Below are 19082 nucleotides of genomic sequence, written 5' to 3' on the forward strand. Positions count from 1 at the left end.
TCTATGTTCTCGCCGAACCTAATGTAATTCGATTGTATGCACGACATGACTTGTGTAGTATTTTCTTGAAGGCACGCGGGCACGATAGATTAGCCTTGAACCTTCGACGAGACCGGCATACAAAAAGCCCACGCTTTTGAACCGCAGATCAGATTGTCGACGATCGCTCACTGCGCTCGCCACTGTCATTGTTCTCGACTGTTGCTGGTGCTTTTATTTTTTTTCTCGGGACAGATTCGCCCAATAAATGGCTACTTTCGTGATTCAGTTTTAGCGAGCTGTGTTCTTCACGGTCACTGCAACGTGGCAATATACAGGGTGTCCCAGTTAACTTGGACCAAGATTTAAAAAAAAAAACTAATCAAACGAGCTTGAGAAATTCTACCGGCTGCATAATAGCGGCAGTCGTGCGTACTTACCGGCAGTATTTTTTTTTTTCGTCACGAAGTATTAATTTATATATTGCTTTTAATTAGTTAACTTTCTAACTATTGCTTGAATTGCAAACATGTCGATTACGAAGTTGTCGTGCACCTTAACCTCCGAATCAAGCATTTATTTCGTGCTGAAGTTTCCACGAGCCCGCGAAATACGAGACCGACGCGCGCTAACGCCACGCTACTCGAGCGCCTGTGAAGGATGCACGGCGTTGATCGACGTAGAAGGCCGTGTAGGATGGCTCGAGAGGTGTCGCGGCTCAACTGGCGTGATGCGATAAGCTTCGGCATCTGCGGACGCACGAATGCTGTGCGCCTTCATGAGGCCCTCGGGATCGCGTTAACCTTCGCGTATCATGAAACAAAGCAACGAAACAAATTCAACCAAAGTTAAAAAAAACAGTGAGCAAAGGAGCACGAGAATAAAAAAAAAGGCAGCTGTCGGAAGAGCCACTTAGTAGTTCATTTCAATAAAAAATAAACGAAAAGCACGTAAGGCGTCTCAGCCACCCACAAAGAAACATGCAAACGTGAAACTGGTTTACCATTTACCCCTTCTGTTTCTTCAACTCCCGAAAAGACGCAAAAGAAAGCAGCTTTTTTTACCTATTTCTATCTTTGTAGCAAGCTTTTTCTATGTAAGAATAGGGTTACATCATGAAGGTGCGTTAAACAGTCACGTTCCACACCAGTTTGGAGCGGTTACTTTCCGCTGCCACTTGTAGCACGTGCTCACACGGTCACCGTCTGAATCAATACAGCATTTCCTTCTTTCCAACATTTGTGCTGGTGCGGCTTTGACCAACAACGGTGGAATCTCGCGTTAGACCGTTTATTTTTGCCGTTAGGGCGCTAGCGTAAAACTGTGAATCATTTTACTCTAATGAGAACCAATGATTACTTACGATGGTAAACGGGTCTCGGTTGATCTATGTGCAGAAGGAACAAGAAAATAGTTTTGAACATAATTTATTACGAGCAAGAAATCACGCGGGCTTGCATGATGATCTGTCGACAGAATTTGAAAAGAACAGTGTTACGTTTCGCCTACAACGCGCGGTAATGCCGGCGCGGATGCAACGGACGCCGGGGCTTTGTTCAAAGCGGCGGACATTTTGGCCCGTCCGACGCCGCCGCAACGCCTGCCCGCCAAGCGTGTCCAGGCGTGTTTCAGTGCCACGTGTCTTCGTGTGTGCGTGTGTGTGTGTGTGCCCTCGCTTGTCAAAGCGCGGCAGCCGGGGAGCGGAGTTCCCCGAATGAGGAGCCTGGACGTCTCTCGGCTCAACTGTTCGCGCCGTCGTGTGGGTGAGGGTTGGCGATGCGTCACTACACTCGGTTCAGCAGGTCTCTCGGCCCGACAGTTCGCGCCGTCGTGGGCTCATGCTCCGCCGTCCCGTGACCTTCATCCCGTGACCTTCCCTCCTTCCCTTTTGGACCGCGACGCCGGGAGTATAAGAGCAGCTGCCCCCGGACGCCAGGAGAGAGGCTCCGATTTGTACTGTTGAGTTACGTGCTCTCCCGTCTCTCCACTTCGGTCGAACTGACCGGCCGCTCTTTTGCTATGTTAGAATAAACAAGTTGTTCTGTTACCAGTCTTCTCATGCTTTGCCGGGACCTTCGGATGCTTCCAGTGCCCCAGGCCGCCAGGCCAACGCTACCCTTGGGGCTTGCGACCCATTGGCAATAACGGGCGTCAGCACCGAGACCCCAACAACTCGGGCCAGCGGTGCGATTCCAACATCTGGTTGCCAGCGGTGAGATCGCGACAACGGAGGCCAGCAGCGAAGAGATGCCGTTGACAGTATGCTGAGCAGCACAACGACCATCCGGGAGCAGTGCAACGAGCCCTGTGTGACGACTGGTTGCCTGCAGCGGAACGACTGCGCTGAAGTCTTGGCTGCAAGGTTTGGTGAGTGCGGGACTTTCTTCTTCTGAGTTTTGCCAGGCTTTTGTTAGTGTTAGAAACAGAGCTGGTAATTGTGGTTGTCGTTGCTGCCGGGTTAGTTTGCGGCAAGACAATAGTGGACAGTAGAGAAAGCAGCATTCAGAGCAGCCATGGATTTGAAGTCGTTGCGCAAACCGAAATTGCTGGAGCTTGCAAGAGAGTTGGGTCTGGATGTCTCAGACAAACTCAGAAAACCAGAACTGCTAAGGGCTATTCTTGAGTTAGAAGCTGAGGATGACGAGCTGTCGGAATGCCTTGAGACCATTGAGGAGAGGGAGCGTGAACTTAAAGAGCAAAAAGAGAAACAGGAGCGCGAACTAAAAGAACAAAAAGAGAAAGAAAAAGAAGAGCGCGACCGTCAACACGCTTTGGAAATGAAGCGTCTCGAGTTAGAGATGGAACGCGCTCGTAATGGAAGTCAGGCACACGGTGCAGGAGAACGAGTATTGTTCAAAATGACTGACCTGATGCGGCCGTTTAAGCTTGGAGAGGACATTGGTTTGTTCCTGGTTAACTTTGAGCGAACGTGCGAGAAGCAGGGGTTCTCTCGGGAAACGTGGCCACAGCGCTTGCTCACTTTGCTACCCGGCGAGGCGGCCGACGTAGTCGCTCGCTTGAAGAGAGAGGAGGCAGAGGATTTCGACAAAGTGAAATCGAGTCTGCTAAAAAAGTACCGGCTGTCAGCGGAGGCGTTCCGTCGGAAGTTTCGGGAAAATGAGAAAGGCAGAAGTGAGTCATATACAGAGTTTGCGTACAGGCTTATGTCAAACATGCAGGAGTGGCTCAAAGAAGAGAAAGCGTTTGGTGACCACGAGAAAGTTCTGCAGTGTTTCGGGCTAGAACAGTTTTATAGTCGGTTACCTGAGAACGTGCGGTACTGGGTCTTGGATAGGCCAGACGTTAGTACGGTGGCTAGAGCCGCTGAGTTAGCCGAGGAGTTTGTGACGCGTCGGGCTCGTGGAGCTAAGGACGGTCAAAAGGGTGAATTTGGCTCCAAGTTTGAGAGGCCAAAGTTCACGCCCATGAGAGCAAAGGGGGACACACGTAGTTCGGATGCGAGTGAAAGCAGTCCGACCGAACGTACGGAGACGGCGGCAACCGAAGCCGAACGCAGAAAGCGGTTCGAGATGAGGCAAGCGCGCGTTTGTTATACGTGCCAGAAGCCGGGTCACTTTTCGGCGCAGTGTCCGACCGAACGTAAGGAGACGGCGGCAACCGAAGCCGAACGCAGAAAGCGGTTCGAGACGAGGCGAGCGCGCCTGTGTTATACGTGCCAGAAGCCGGGTCACTTTTCGGCGCAGTGCCCAGAAACAAAACCAAAAGTCGTGTTTTTTTCATTAGGCAGCACTGACGAGAACATCAAGCTTCTCGAGCCTTACATGCGAGACCTCCTCGTGAACGGGAAAGAGTGCCGAGTGCTTCGCGATACCGCAGCTACGATGGATGTCGTTCACCCCTCTTACGTAGAACCCGATATGTTCACGGGCGAGTGCGCATGGATCAAGCAAGCAGTAGAAGCTCATAGCGTGTGTCTGCCGGTAGCAAAAGTGCTTATTGAAGGACCTTTCGGAGCACTTGAGACGGAGGCCGCAGTGTCATCTATGCTGCCCCCCCAGTACCCGTACCTATTTTCGAACAGGTCCGATCACCTCCTGCACGAGAAGGGGCTTTTGTTTGGTGAAGCTAGCGTTCAGGCCTTAACCAGATCGAAGGTTCGGGAGCTCGCTGCAAAGGCGGTAGTTGTGGGGTCGACGTTGTTAAACGATGAAAAAGGGTCAGAGGCGCAGCAAGCTAGTATTCAGAGCACGCCCGAACGGGATAAAATTGAGCCTGTAGCGTTAAAGGCACCAGATACTGGAGAGGAAAATCCCGATGCGGGAAAGTTAGAAGAGCTTCCGGTCGAGCTTCCGGGACTAGGCTCAGTGACGAACAGGAAAGACACCGATCAAGTCATTAGTGACTTAATAAGTAAAGCATCGCTGTCGCCTGAGCAGAAAACCGAACTACACCAGCTCTTACAAGAGTTTCAAGGTCTGTTCTCGGAGAGGCCTGGTAGGACTTCTGTCCTTACTCATGACATAGAACTTACCTCCCCAGAGCCAGTACGATCTAAGGCGTACCGGGTGTCACCCCGCCAGAGCGATATTATGGAGGCTGAGGTAACGAAAATGCTACAGCTCGGTGTTATTGAAGCGGGTGAGAGTGATTATACCTCCCCTTTGATTTTAGTTGAGGTACCGGGCAAGGAACCTCGTCCTTGCGTCGACTACCGCAGGCTTAATTCCATCACTAAGGATCAAATTTATCCGATCCCTAACATCGAGGAGCGCCTTGAGAGAGTGAGTAGCGCTCAGTTTATTTCCACCCTAGATCTTGTCAGGGGTTATTGGCAGGTTCCACTTACAGAAGAGGCTAGTAGGTATGCGGCATTCATTTCACCAATGGGGACATTCCGTCCTAAAGTTTTGAGTTTTGGTTTGAAGAACGCGCCATACTGCTTTTCAAGCCTCATGGATAAAGTGTTGCGGGGACAGCAAGAATTCGCTTTACCGTATCTAGACGACGTAGCGATATTCTCCGCATCCTGGCCGGAACATATGGCGCACTTGCGGGCAGTGCTAACCCGCCTGCGCGATGCGGGCTTGACAGTCAAGGCTCCCAAGTGCCAGTTAGCACAGGCCGAGGTTGTCTACCTCGGACACGTGATTGGTCGGGGTCGTCGCCGCCCCTCTGAAATAAAAGTGGCCGCTGTGCGAGACTTCCCGCAACCGCGCACGAAGACCGATATTCGGTCGTTCTTAGGTGTCGCCGGCTACTATCAGAGGTACATCCCCAGGTACTCTGATATCGCGGCTCCCTTGACGGATGCTCTGAGAAAGACAGAGCCGCAAACAGTAGTCTGGGACGAGACAAAGGAAAGAGCTTTTAGCGCCCTAAAGAGCGCCCTAACAAGCCAGCCTGTGCTACGATCGCCCGACTACTCAAAAGGGTTCGTTGTTCAGTGTGATGCTAGTGAGCGAGGCATGGGCGTTGTACTGTGCCAACGGGAAAATGGAGAAGTAGAACACCCCGTCCTGTATGCTAGTCGTAAGCTGACGAGTCGTGAGCAGGCGTATAGCGCCACCGAGAAAGAGTGTGCGTGTATCGTGTGGGCCGTTCAGAAATTGTCATGTTACCTAGCCGGCTCGAGGTTTATCATTGAAACGGATCACTGCCCTCTCCAATGGCTGCAGACCATCTCTCCCAAAAATGGCCGCCTCCTGCGCTGGAGCCTCGCTTTGCAACAATATTCCTTTGAGGTGCGTTACAAAAAGGGGAGTCTCAACGGTAACGCCGATGGCTTAAGTCGAAGCCCCTAACGTGGGAATCAGCCTCAAAATTGCTTGTTACTGATGTTTTTCTTCCTGAGGCAGGATTTTTTTTTAACTTATTGCTTTTGTGTAGTGTTTCAAAGTGATGATGTGCTTTTTAGTGCAATTTTTCCGATTTGTGGACGCGTTCTGAGTGCTGCTAAACTACTGTAAGGAACTAGGCAGCAGTATAAAAGGGGAAAGAGCCTGGCAGGGCTTAGTGAGGGTTGTGCCGTGCTTGCTAACTGAGCGGTTGACTTTTGGCGTGGTTCTAACGCTTGCCGGAAACGAGAACAAAAATGTCACCTCTCCCGAAGTCACTTTGCAGTGTCCTGTGTGCACCTGAACGTGAGAACGAGGCCTTCTCTGTGCGCTGCGCTCAAGAAACGCCCAAGGACGCCCAACTTCGGTTATGAGCATCATCGAGCGACATCCCTCCGGACAGCGGATGCAGTCCCCTGACCATCGGGATCTCCTTCCCCCGGCGGGGCGGTCTGTTACGTTTCGCCTACAACGCGCGGTAATGCCGGCGCGGATGCAACGGACGCCGGGGCTTTGTTCAAAGCGGCGGACATTTTGGCCCGTCCGACGCCGCCGCAACGCCTGCCCGCCAAGCGTGTCCAGGCGTGTTTCAGTGCCACGTGTCTTCGTGTGTGCGTGTGTGTGTGTGTGCCCTCGCTTGTCAAAGCGCGGCAGCCGGGGAGCGGAGTTCCCCGAATGAGGAGCCTGGACGTCTCTCGGCTCAACTGTTCGCGCCGTCGTGTGGGTGAGGGTTGGCGATGCGTCACTACACTCGGTTCAGCAGGTCTCTCGGCCCGACAGTTCGCGCCGTCGTGGGCTCATGCTCCGCCGTCCCGTGACCTTCATCCCGTGACCTTCCCTCCTTCCCTTTTGGACCGCGACGCCGGGAGTATAAGAGCAGCTGCCCCCGGACGCCAGGAGAGAGGCTCCGATTTGTACTGTTGAGTTACGTGCTCTCCCGTCTCTCCACTTCGGTCGAACTGACCGGCCGCTCTTTTGCTATGTTAGAATAAACAAGTTGTTCTGTTACCAGTCTTCTCATGCTTTGCCGGGACCTTCGGATGCTTCAAGTGCCCCAGGCCGCCAGGCCAACGCTACCCTTGGGGCTTGCGACCCATTGGCAATAACGGGCGTCAGCACCGAGACCCCAACAACTCGGGCCAGCGGTGCGATTCCAACAACAGGATTCCATGAACTGGTCCACAGTGCAAGAGAGTGCAAAGTAAAATCTGGCCCACAAAAGACCTCCTGACTTTTGTTGAAATGTAATTACGACGCGGCTGGCGTACAATTTTATGTTCTACATCGGTCACAGAAAATAATTACTTACGGTGGAAAACTTGCTTGGGTGGGTCTATATGACCAAAAGAATAAGAAAATGATTTCAATTAGAATTTACTAAAACATACAAGCACTATCAAACGGTGTCAAAATGTATTTGGCAATATCTAAAATAATGTTTCTATGCTCTTTCTAATCAACGTGCAGAATTCAAAGAAAGTGCACAAATAAAAATTTTGTAGCTAAAGAATCGGTATTTTTTTTTTTTTACTCGTCCACCGTTTCTCCCAAAATAAGGGTACTACATGGGACAACGTTAGCTATTTTTGGCTGAGCAGCACACAATTTTTTTTATTATCAATAAATACCAGCACGTCACTCCATTAATTCTAGAGTTGATTCTCAACAAAAAGGCATTTGCATTATTTCCTACTAAAGCTCGTTTCTGACAAGTGAGAACTGTTCGGGCATTCTTGTTCTTGCGGAATTAACATTAGCTAATCCGCACAAAATTATAGAAGTCATAGTTTGCTTCACTCGGCACAGTTTTATTGAGATGCGCATAAATGTAATGCAAGGAAAGTTTCCTATCGGAACTTATTTCAAAAAGCTATTTCATATACGAAACCACTCTGAACAAGTTGACATTCAACACGACACCCTCAAAACGCAGCATCAAGCGCGCGTTCAGTGTTTCTACTTACGGTGGTAGACAGGCTCTGCAAAATAATAATAACAACAAGGGTGAAGTGGCATGTGCAACAAGTCCCTCCCCCCATAGGCACAGACGATATATTCTCAAAGTCCTAAATTCCTTAAACCGTTCAACCACACATGATAATACTTTGTCGATCAATTTCTTCAGCAACTTACGAGGTGGAGCGTATTGTCTCTGAGGCTCTGGAAAAGAAAAAGAAAGCGACAAATCATGACGCAATTTACGAGCGTCAAACGAACACCTGCACCTGAGCTGTGTATCGCAGACTGCGCCAGCCGCTGAGCCTGCTGGCGCCAATAGCGTGCACGAAGCGGCGTGTCCAGTCGCGGCCCTGCGTCGGTCTGCACATGCAGCCGTGTAATTACTAGAGAGGACTCTGGCGCTGCAAGGGGAATTACGTGCATGGATTTGTCTGGTATTTCTGCTTGTGGATTCAGAAGTTCTTGTGGCGCTGTTTATTGCGCTTTATCTGCCGTAATTGTCCTACATTTCTTAGCAGTCTGTGTTTTACAAAGTGCAGAAGACTGCGAACACACACAATCGCTACTAATTGCAAGGCTTGTCGAGGTGGCAAATGGAAATGCGCCACGGCTGGCTCGCGAGAAATTCACGAGGGCGTTCTGTGCCGCTTGTCGATGCGTGCGCGCGTGGCGTAATCGCTTCTATATCGGGCCTCTCTGCTAGGGGTACAGCGTTCGAATCCTGCCCTGGGACAATTTTAATAATGTTTATCCAATTATTCGTTACTCTGCTGAAAGTGACGAGCTTATAAGGTCACGAAGCCGTTCGAGGTGCATAGGCTGAACCGCCCGCAGACACGAGTGACCAGAGCTCCTTCTCCCGTGCATGCAGCGAGCAAAGCGATAGGCCGGTTCAGTTGGGGAACCGTTCGTTTGGCCTCACCTGATTGGCCAAAATTTTGGTTACGTCAGAGGCCGCGGGGCGGTATCGCAATTTATGAATACGTCACGCATCTGTCAATCATCTTCAAAGCGAACCGGTCGTAGGAACCGGCGAAGGGGTAGTCCGCTTTGGGTTCCGTTGCTGGGGCTTGGCTGTGGGCTTGCGACCCTGGCCACGCGCGCCGGTCGCACGACCCCGGAGACAGGCGGGCGTTGGTTTCTTCGGAGGCTATATACACTTGCCTTCGTTGTCTGCTTGGCGTTGCTGTTTCGGTGTCGACCACGGATGGAAGTGCGGTACGCGTTGGAAGAAGTGACGGATAATGAGTTGCACCGCCCTTGCCGGCTTTCTAAGTAGACTGTTTGCTGGCTGCGCTATCAAATGGACGAGACTCGGGTGCAAGCGTATCAGTGGTCATTCCACGCAGAGGAAGGAATATATTGCGCGCTGCGGTTCATCGCCACCGGCCTGCAGCTCCCAAGGTCGGTCGGCCGCGAAGCATTCATCGTAATGGCCTAGATCTCTGCTGCCGACACTGTCCACGAAGTTGCTCTCGCAATTACAGTGTTGGCCGGTAGAAGGACTGGGTCAGCTCTCGCGTGACCTCCGCTTCAAAGCCAATGCCAAGGAGATATTTGTATGGTGAGATCGAATTCCCAGTGCTATCACCGGCGTGAATAGCTCGCAGATCACCGTTCAGCAATCAGAAGAGTTCAACTAGGCTGGCTCAGCGCTTCTTTCGTTCGGCTGATAAAACTATGGAGTCAGGATGGGAAGATATTGTGGAGACCTCTTATTTGACTGCCCTTCTTTCTCCAGTTCGGGAGTGCCGCACTTTGTTCCTCAATTTCACGGCACAGCGCGCACCGTCAGCGCGGCACTCTTCAATTTTGCTTCGCGCAGGCAATGCAGGGCCCGTGTATCGTAATGCTCGATTTCAAGTCCCATTGTTTTTATCAAGCGACGCGCCGTGGGGCAGATCGCAGTGATAGCGGCAGCGCGGCGGCGAGCGAGTCATGTACGAGCCGATGACGAAGGGCGAAAAAAGAAGGAAAAGTGATATAGTCGGCTAGTAAAGGTGTCCCTAAGAACCAGTTCACGGTTTCGTCGCGCTCGCTACTTAAGAAGTGCTGGCAGTGCGTTCCTGTTGCGTGCATCGTGCCAGCTACTAGTAGCAGACGACATAGCGCTGCGCTCTGCCAACTCATTTACGCTTGCGACACCGCCTGTCGGCTGAGAGTGAAAAATAATGATATTAATAAATTACTTCTGCATTGCTTAAACGCCCGGCGCCACACGTTTATACTTCAGAACTAGGCCTATAATATTTAGTTTATATTTTACATTGATTTAGCAAGCAGAAACATTCTGCAGTTCCTCGATTAGCTCGTCATATAATGACGTACACTTCAGAGGTGGCACCCTCTCATCTATTGGTCGCGTCCACCCTTCTACCACCACCAACTTGGGAGTGGCACATTTAGTGACGTAAGTGGCGAAGCGAACGGTTCGTATTCCGAACCGTAATAAGATTCGGCCCCTGGTCGCCAGTGCTCGCGTGAAGATGGCCGACAAGTGGGCACGCCGTGCGCACGCTCCGGGCCAACAGGTCGCAGTAGCTCGGCAGGCCGCTCAACTACTCCACACATGTGAAACTCGCACTGTGCCGCACATTTTATTTATTTATTCATTTACTTACGTACCTACATGTCTCCCGGGAGGCATTGCAGTTGGCGGGTGCGGAAACATCACGAGGTAGAGCATTTACGCACACAAAGCAAAAGAGCGAGACAAAAGAAAACATTTAAAAAGTTGGGCAGAACTCACCTCACGATGACCGTCGACTGCAATGTGTCTAGCCACAATACAGCGACAAAGGGCACCGTGGAAACAAGTTATGTACGAGCTGTGCACAGCAACGGGATTTCGCGTTTACGTAGGAACACGCGGCGACGCGCACGGCGCGACGCTGCACGGCTGAGAAGCGCCGGGCTCGCGCTTCTCGCAGGGAACGCCGCCGAGTGACGCCGCAGCTGCGAACGCCGAGACTCGCTTGCCGGCACGTAGTCAGCGACCCAAGTTGACGTCACTGAAGAGCGGCCCCGGTGCATTTGTGTATCCTAGCAGATCGGGTTGCTGTCCTTGAGGAACCCTTGCGACGTGGGTTCAATTCCGCTAATCATCGCAGAAATTTAAGGGACCTTTTTCGTCCTTGCAGAGCGACACCATCTCTCAGTGGCACATACCCAGCGCTCCAAGTGGGCCTCAAAGAGTTTCTTCGAGTAGTGGTACTCAGTACCGCATCGTGGCGTGAAAGAGGTTCGCTGAAGAGCGGCACACACTGACACACACTCTGCGACCCAAGTTGGCCTGATGGCTGGTCTCGAGCGCTGTTACCCCACTGCAGCAGCCCGACTCCACCACCGACTTCCCGGTGACCCAGGTAGGTGGAAAAAGACGGTTAGACTCAAACACAGATAGATATGAACATACATTGATAGATAGATAGCCCCCGTAAAGTACGTCGTGTATCCTACGAATGCTAGCACATTAAAATGTAACGGTAGCAGAACCAGGACGACATCGGCTGGCAACAAAAAGGCTGTCAAGTATACAAGTACGTAACAGCACAGACGCCCAGTCTACCCCATTAGCAAAAGCACGCAGATCTCACATACGATTGTTCCAACAGACATTATCGGGCAATTAAATAAAGATGTATAAATGTACAAAAGCTGTATATGAGCTCTATTCTTTTTTTTTTTTTTTACTCTCGACGAGTCTATCCTGCGAGTGAGTGATCGAATGCATTTCTCAGATGGAAGAAGGAACATTACAGGCAAAGAGGGGAAAGCTAGTTAGCGTTAGGACCGTGCGGAGGTTAAGGGTTGGTAGTACTGGCTAAAATGCTCTTCTGTCGTACTACTTCAACGAACGCAAAGACGACCTCAATACACAACAAGAAAGCCCAACTTCGGCATCGGAATAAATACAGCGGCTTTTCATGATTGCTGACGGGATGGCATGCAATAAAATCCTTGTCCCGACATCCAAGGTGTTTCACACCAGGCTCTAAACGTGCATGCGGTTCACAACTATCTTTGGCAAGTAAAATTGAGCGATTATTCTATTAACCACGCGTTTGTGGGTGAAACCTTTACGCGAGCAGACAAGTCATGGCCGCTCACAGCAGTAGTAGTTTCGCACACTTATATATTATAATGACAGTGTGTCTTAATCCCCACACCAGCCATGCACGCATATTGGTTCACATTCGCCCAGCCGCAGAGCCATGGAAACATCCTGAAATATAGGCGCGCACTTGCGCTGCCGAGGGCGCGGAATCGAATCCCGGCCGCCGCGTCTCGATGGGGGCGAAAGCAGTGACGCCCGTGTCCCGTGCATGTTAACCCCAGGTCGTCAAAATTAATCCAGAGTCGCCCACTACGGACTCCCGACACATAAGCATGTCGCGGTTTCGGCATGTAAAATCCCAGAATTTAATTTGGTAGGCGCACAAGACCAATGGTGCGAACGCGTGAATATTGGCAGTCGGTCGTAGACGTCCCTGCATTGCTGCCAGCGCTCTTACAGCTCTGTGACTTGGGGTATTCTGGGAACAAGTGAACCTTTTACTTGCAGGTTGCAGGTAAACGTACCGTGCCGGCAAGTATACGATCCCGTTTTTCCAAAGAACCTTGTCGGTAGAAAGAATTGCTTTCATGAATTGTTGTCATGACTAATCGTACATTCCAGCATAATCACTGATGCTCGCGAATGTAGGCCACTATTCGCGTCGCAATCTGGTTGTATATATATATATATGTGCAGTGAAAGAGAGAAACTTTATTGGACAGGAAGCGAATTTCGGGAGGCGTTGTCGGAGCCCCCACTGGCCTCTACCGCCTGCCTGGCCCGGCTTAAGGACTTTTGTCCTGCGAAATCGCAACGGGCGAGCTGTGCCTCCCACTGCTCCATTTTATCATTGCTATTTGGCCTATGAGTAGTGCACTCCCAGGTTACATGTATTCGGGTGAGTATGGCGCGGCACCAAGGGCCCTATAACGAGTGGGATACAGGGCGTTTAGAAACTTTAGATGGAGGAATACCCCGCTCTGTATTTTGCGCCAATCCGCCACCTATTCCCCGCTAAGGTGTAGGAGAGGCGGCGGGCATTTTCTGCGGACTTCGCACTGAAGAGCAAGGATGTCTTCTGCATTTAAATTGATGGGATTTTGAGAGGGACAGTGCGAGTGGTTGGGGTTTGAACAGGATGCCGTCACTCAGTTGGTACAGCCTCGAGCTAACGCCTGTTCATTCCCTTGTACTCCCGCGTGTCCCGGGCACCAGAGAAGGTGATGATGGTGGTTAAAAGATTTGGGAATTATCGCGAAGCTAGCCGCAGTCACGTGCCCCTTGAGAAATATGCGACATGTCTCCCGGGAGTCCGTGACCACAACCGAGTCCCTTTGCGAACGCTCCGCCTGAGCGAGGGCGATCGCCACTGCTAATATTTCGTCCGAGGTGGGGGATCCCGTCGTGGCCGACGCGGTTATTTGATGATGGCAGAACGCGTTCACCACTGATGGGACGCATTGGTGGTGCTGCCCGGTCGCCTCTGCATACGCAGCTGCGTCCGTGTAGTACGTATATTGCTTAGGGTTATTAGAGCACATCCATTGAATATGGTGTCTGCGTGCTTTGCGCCTTTCCTTGTACTGCATGTTCTCGGGAATTGAAGCTACTGTATGTTCAGGGATCGCCGAAGCGCAAAGTGCCGCTCACTTGGAAAGACTGCCATCAACAGAGGCCGCCAGAAAGATCCTGTGCAATCTAGACATCGGTTATCACGAACAGCAAGGACCAAAATCCCCCGACCACGTACGATGGAACGCGCGGGTTGACCCCTTGCCGAGGAACATGCACCCGGAATTCAACGAAAGGCAGAAGACGCGCTAGAGCCAAGGTACTGCACGTGGAAGACCCCGGCGCCAGATACGTGGACGTGCGGGCGACCGCCATCGTGCGGGCGACCGCCAGCACATCGAGCAAGCAAGTGGAGGAAGCAGAAGAAATAGCCATCGCCCTGGCCATCGTAGACCGAGAATGCAACGTAGAATCACTGGAAAAAATTTCAGAGTACCGCATTCGTTTTCCCAGCGCCACCGACGCGTTCATTGGCCGAACAGTACCACGTGACTTCGGGGTGCCTTCCAAGCGCCGGGCGGGCCGGCTGAGTTAGAGCGCAGGCAGCGCAGGTTCCCTACGTTTTTTGTGTTCCGATTGTCGCGCTCGCATTTGACTGCAAGGAAATCATGCCTGGCTGCTGGTCCTTCCGATGTAGCAACCGAACTGAGTCTGGAAATACTTTTTTCTAGATTCCGACCGAGAAAAATGACCGAGAGCGTCGTTCTGCGTGGTTACACAGAATCGGCCGGGAGAACTTCAAGCCTACAAAAAACACCCGCATGTGAGAGGTCTAAGTGCACCTTGCTTGTGCTTTTCGGCACTGTTTTAGAAGATATTTAAGCGAAGTGCACGCGATGTTAGCGATGCTACGAAAATAGGAGTTCATTGCAGGGATCGTTCGTCTCTTGCACGCTTGACGCGGGTACACGTGTACGCGTTTGTTGCTCAACACACGCGGTTATTCCGTGCTCGTGGCACGCGAAGGCGCACTTGTCGCGCGAGAATTCCGCGTCCTTACGCGCACCAGATACTCGCATGATTTCTCCGTGCACGTGAGCGCGCTCTCGCCTTGAGTCGCTCGGCCCATATGGCACTTGTTTTTCGCAGATCGTGACGATCGCAGTCAATAAAAACATAGTCAATACGAGGCCCATGACACTTTCTTTTTTCCACTTATCCTTTGCTCATTTATACATACGCATTTCGAGTTTGAAACCAACGGCCAAGTGATATTCACAACACATGCTTCAAATTTTGAGCGTGTAAGCCGAGCACATGCAATGAAGCCAGCATACATATTATGTTTTATGTTGGAATGCTACGGTGCATACCCAAATAATGTTGCGCTTGATGCACAACAAGAAATACAAAACAGAACACCCAGTAGCTTTAGTTTTACTCTGTCACTATGCATGTTACATAAACCGCTCTAAAAGCCCAAGATTTTTATACATCGCCTATGTAACTTAGAAAAAAAAGTGCTGCGCCACCAGTGGGCGTTCCTGCTTTTCTTTTTTACACAGGCAGCAAATCTTGGCAGTCTAAAAAAACAGTCATAAATAAGTTCAGAAGAGTAGCCGCTCATGAACGCCCTAGACAGCCGCGTTCATAAATCGCAATGTAGCAAACTCTCGCTCATTATCAGTGTACAGAAGTACATATACGTTGCTGTAATCACGCAAATGGCTCATATTGGCCTTCCACAAGATTTAGTGCGCAAAATGGTCATCGAAGTTGGTTTTCACGCCTGCTGTGCACTGGTCGTCTTACGATCACGGCCAAACCCCGGTGCGCACACGGCAGTGTGTCGCGCGTATACGGCAGACGAAGTAGCCCGGCAGAATCGAGAACGCGCGGTATCCGTTTACAAACTAAATTAAATGTACCCGATTTAGCTTGTGAAATTATACAATGAACGTACGTGCCTGTGATACTGTCAGGTGTTAGTTTCGTCCTGCTTGGAAACATTCAATAGAAGCCGACGGCGGTCCACGTTGTTCATGCCCAAAAGCACAAGCTTGCCTCATTTAGGCTCAAAGTAACGAAATGTTTCCTTCGTAGCTCGCTCCGCGGAAGGGAAAAAAAAGCGTGCATAAGCTCCCGATAGCAGCAAACAATCGTCGCACAGTTCCAGCAGTAAACACAATAGGCGTGCACAACAACCACCGGCTGCATTACTTCGCATAAAATAACGTTTTATTTTCGTTCTTAGCAACCATTATCGCCGAGCACAAAGTATTTGTACTTCAGTAAACACTCAACCCGATGTGTCACCGAATATCAAGCACTTCCAACACGGCGGCCTTCCCGCGACGCAGTCGGCTTGGAAGGTATATGGCGGTGGCCGCTCAGTGTTGTCAGTCAAATCCCGACGTTTGCGGTACTCTGAAATTTTTTCCAGTGACTAATGCCACGCGATCCTCAGCGACTCGAGACAGGCGGTGAGCAACTACGCCAAAACAAGAATTGCCCCAACGGCGGCACGCATCCTGCTCCGACAGGCAGACCGCGACAAGAGGGCTCGCATCAAGTGGTTCCCGGCGCACGCAGGTCAAGCGTCGGAGAAGATTGCCAATCGCAACGGAACGGCACACGCCCGAGTGCGAGGACTAACCGACCGCGCCCAAGGCAACCCCGCTGTGGTTCAGCGCCAAAGACAGGAGGACCAGCTATAACGAACTGACCAAGGCCTTTCGGCTGGACTTCTCCCGCCGCCCTGCAAAGGGCTGAGCAGGTCGGAGGCCGTGCTGTTCAGGCAACTACAAACGAGAACGCTTCCAAGCCCGGGGCTATTGCATAGGATGTACCCAGAATCGCACCCCGATGACAAGTGCAGAGCGTGCTGCAGGGAGACGGCCACTTTCGAGCACATGCTATGGGATTGCTCCAAACATCCAAGCGAAGCTAACTCAGGACGTATACCGCCGCAACTCGAGAAAGCAACGCGGAGCGACGACCAAGAAAAACAACTCCAGGCCGTCCAGCCGGTCATCGAGGCGCTGGCTAGGTCTGGCGAGCCGGTAACGGCGAGTGGGGATCCTCGCAGAGCACCCGCCACGATGACGACGTAGGCCACGTCCTTAGCGCGCCTGCACGCTTTACTGCAGGCTCAACAAATCCCAATCCAATCTTCCGTTCATGTTCGTTGTCTGCAGCTCAGATCTGATGACCCGCGTCCGTACCGGATGACATCGCCTACAAGCCTATAAGCTCTTAGATGTAAAGCTTGCTGCATTAAATATAAACGAAAACGTTCAAAATTGGATACGAAACTACCTAAACGGAAGAACCCAGTCTGTCGTCCTAAACAACGCCGCATCTTCACCAATAACTGTTTCTTCGGGCGTTCCTCAGGGAAGCGTACTGGGCGCCTTGTTATTTTTAATCTACGTAAATGACATTGTGGAACTAATTACATCACCCATAGAACTATTTGCTGATGACTGTGTGATTTACAGGGTAATTACCACTGAAGATGACATAGATACATTGCAAACAGATTTAGATAAGGTAGCGATCTGGCGTAAAAAATGGAACAGGAATTTACATATAAAAAAGTGCAGTAGTGTGAGTTTTTCCAGAATATTATCCAAATTTCAGCACCGATATAACATCAATGGCACGTTTATCGACATACAGTCGGAATATAAGTATTTAGGAGTCTATTTTACCAGTCACTCACTTGGCATAAACAGTTTGACACTGTCATAGCAAAAGCTAGTAGGATGTTACATTTTATTCGCAGAAATTTTAAGCAGGCAACACGCAAAGTTAGAAACTTTATATTTCTTACATGTCAGAAGAATACTTGATTATGCTTGTGTAATATGGGATCCCTATCAAGATTACCTCATTGATAGACTGGAAGAACTACAGAACCAGGCAGTAAGGTTTGTTTGCAATAATTACAGCCCGTACTCTAGCGTTTCCGAAATGAAGGCCACTTTAGGAGGGGATCTACTACATATGCGTAGGCAGAAGTTAAGGCTTAAACTATTGCACCGAATATATAATAATCAGACAGGTATTAATCGCTATAACTATCTCCTGGAACCAGATTACATATCGACTCGCTGTGATAACAAAAAGATCTCAGCCTATAACCTCAGAACAAACACTTTTTACTACTCTTTATTCCCCAAATCAATTAGACAATGGAACAGTTTATCAAATGATATAGTAAATGTGTCAAATAACGAACCATTCTATTCTATGCTGTGAAGGCGCTCTTGTAAAACGAATCTATGTGTTATATATCTTGAAACCTGTTTGTTTCACATTACTTGTATGCCTTTCTGTAAAAGCTATTGCAGTGCTTCTGTTTGTGAGAATATCTTTCCAAAAGCTTTTCTGTATTACTGGTTATATTTTGTTCCCCCCTAAGTAATGCCTTTATGGCGATGTAGGTACTCTGTAAATAAATAAAAACTATTATCACAATAGTGCCGCTTGCGGGCGACTGCCCGAGTAGAACTAGTGCGTACGTGGCGTATACGTCCTTGGCTGCTGCTCGGTTCGTTAAAGGGCAACACCTGCGATTTTTTGACCTTGTCAAGGTAATGGAATATTTAGGTTCCCGAGACTGTCACGCGTCTGATAGCAGAATTGTTCTGCAAATTCGCAAGCAATTCTCAAACAACCATAAAGGCACAAAACCGAAACGTGACTGAGAAGCCGAGTGAACCGTTTTGTGGGACGTCATAAACAGCACACGAGCGAGGAAGACGCGCAAGGCATGCTGGTCTCACCAGCGGCAAGAGTGAAAGCGGCGAAGAGCCGAGGCTGAGCTGATTCGTGGCCACGCCGGACCTTCGGGTGACAATGTCAGTTGCAGCAGCTCTCGGCGTCTGTCAAGCATTGACAGCTACGATATTGGCGAATAGCCGCAATTCGCCGTTCGAATTCGAACGCCACCACGAGAACTGGCACCCATGCACAACATGCTGCGCTCCAGCAGGAAGACCAAGATTGACCACCGATTTGATATCTTCCAATTTAACGAGGGACACGGCTCACGAAAGTGAACTTTTGGACGCTGACTTGATTTTGACAAACATTAGAGGATGTGTTCAGGGCAATATTATAAGGCCACGTGCTAAAATTACTATACTAGAAGGCTTTTCCAAAGAGTTACTAATCTTTAAATGTTGAAATGGCTATGGTTAGTTGCAAGAACAATCATTCAAAAATGACGAAAATTTGGAATACTTCTTACTAATATCTTATTAAAAAGACCCAACCTATGGTACTGTGGAGCTGCTTTCTTCAATTTGCGCAGTTTTTACTGAGAAAGACATCGCATAATTCGCGCCACTAAGAAATGAACTTCCAGCTTGCGGCCAAAATTTTGATTTTCATATAAGAGAATCGCGTAATCTGAAAATTTCAGTCAAACAGTTGCACTCTCTATAAAATTCTACCCCTGTTATCAGCCTACGGATAAGTCTCCCTTTTCTTATGCAAGAACGGTGTATTTTGCAATCACGAACTGAGAAAAAGGGTACCAAAAGTTCTGAAGTGCGTCAGCTTATTCAAATTTCATCTGTCGTAACCAAAATTCTCCTGCAGCATACGTTCGGCCTTCTTCAATTCGGCTTTGCTCTGTTGCAATAGCTGCAAGAGCTCTTTTTGTCCGAGCCACTTTTGAACTGTCAGGTAAGTACCCTGGCTTTTGCACGTGGCAAGCAGTGTCTGGTGTTTCCAAGCAATGCCTGGCGAGAATTGCGCAGCAATCGGAT

At 50.0% G+C, this 19082-nt stretch overlaps 1 protein-coding gene across 1 annotated transcript in view; it reads right to left on the bottom strand.

Moving 5' to 3' along the window:
• Window positions 1-1334: 1334 nt before the first annotated feature.
• LOC126529785 (uncharacterized) overlaps window positions 1335-19082 on the bottom strand; it is a 76264-nt gene continuing 58516 nt past the window's right edge. The window contains exons 17-20 of the mRNA XM_055069897.1: window positions 7908-7934; window positions 7739-7753; window positions 7084-7107; window positions 1335-1366 (exon numbers count right to left, since the gene is read on the bottom strand). Of these exons, the coding sequence (XP_054925872.1) occupies window positions 1335-1366; window positions 7084-7107; window positions 7739-7753; window positions 7908-7934 (98 nt within the window). The remainder of the gene's footprint in view (window positions 1367-7083; window positions 7108-7738; window positions 7754-7907; window positions 7935-19082) is intronic.

This window comes from Dermacentor andersoni, chromosome 9 (assembly GCF_023375885.2).
Source record: "Dermacentor andersoni chromosome 9, qqDerAnde1_hic_scaffold, whole genome shotgun sequence".
Lineage (NCBI taxonomy): Eukaryota > Metazoa > Arthropoda > Arachnida > Ixodida > Ixodidae > Dermacentor > Dermacentor andersoni.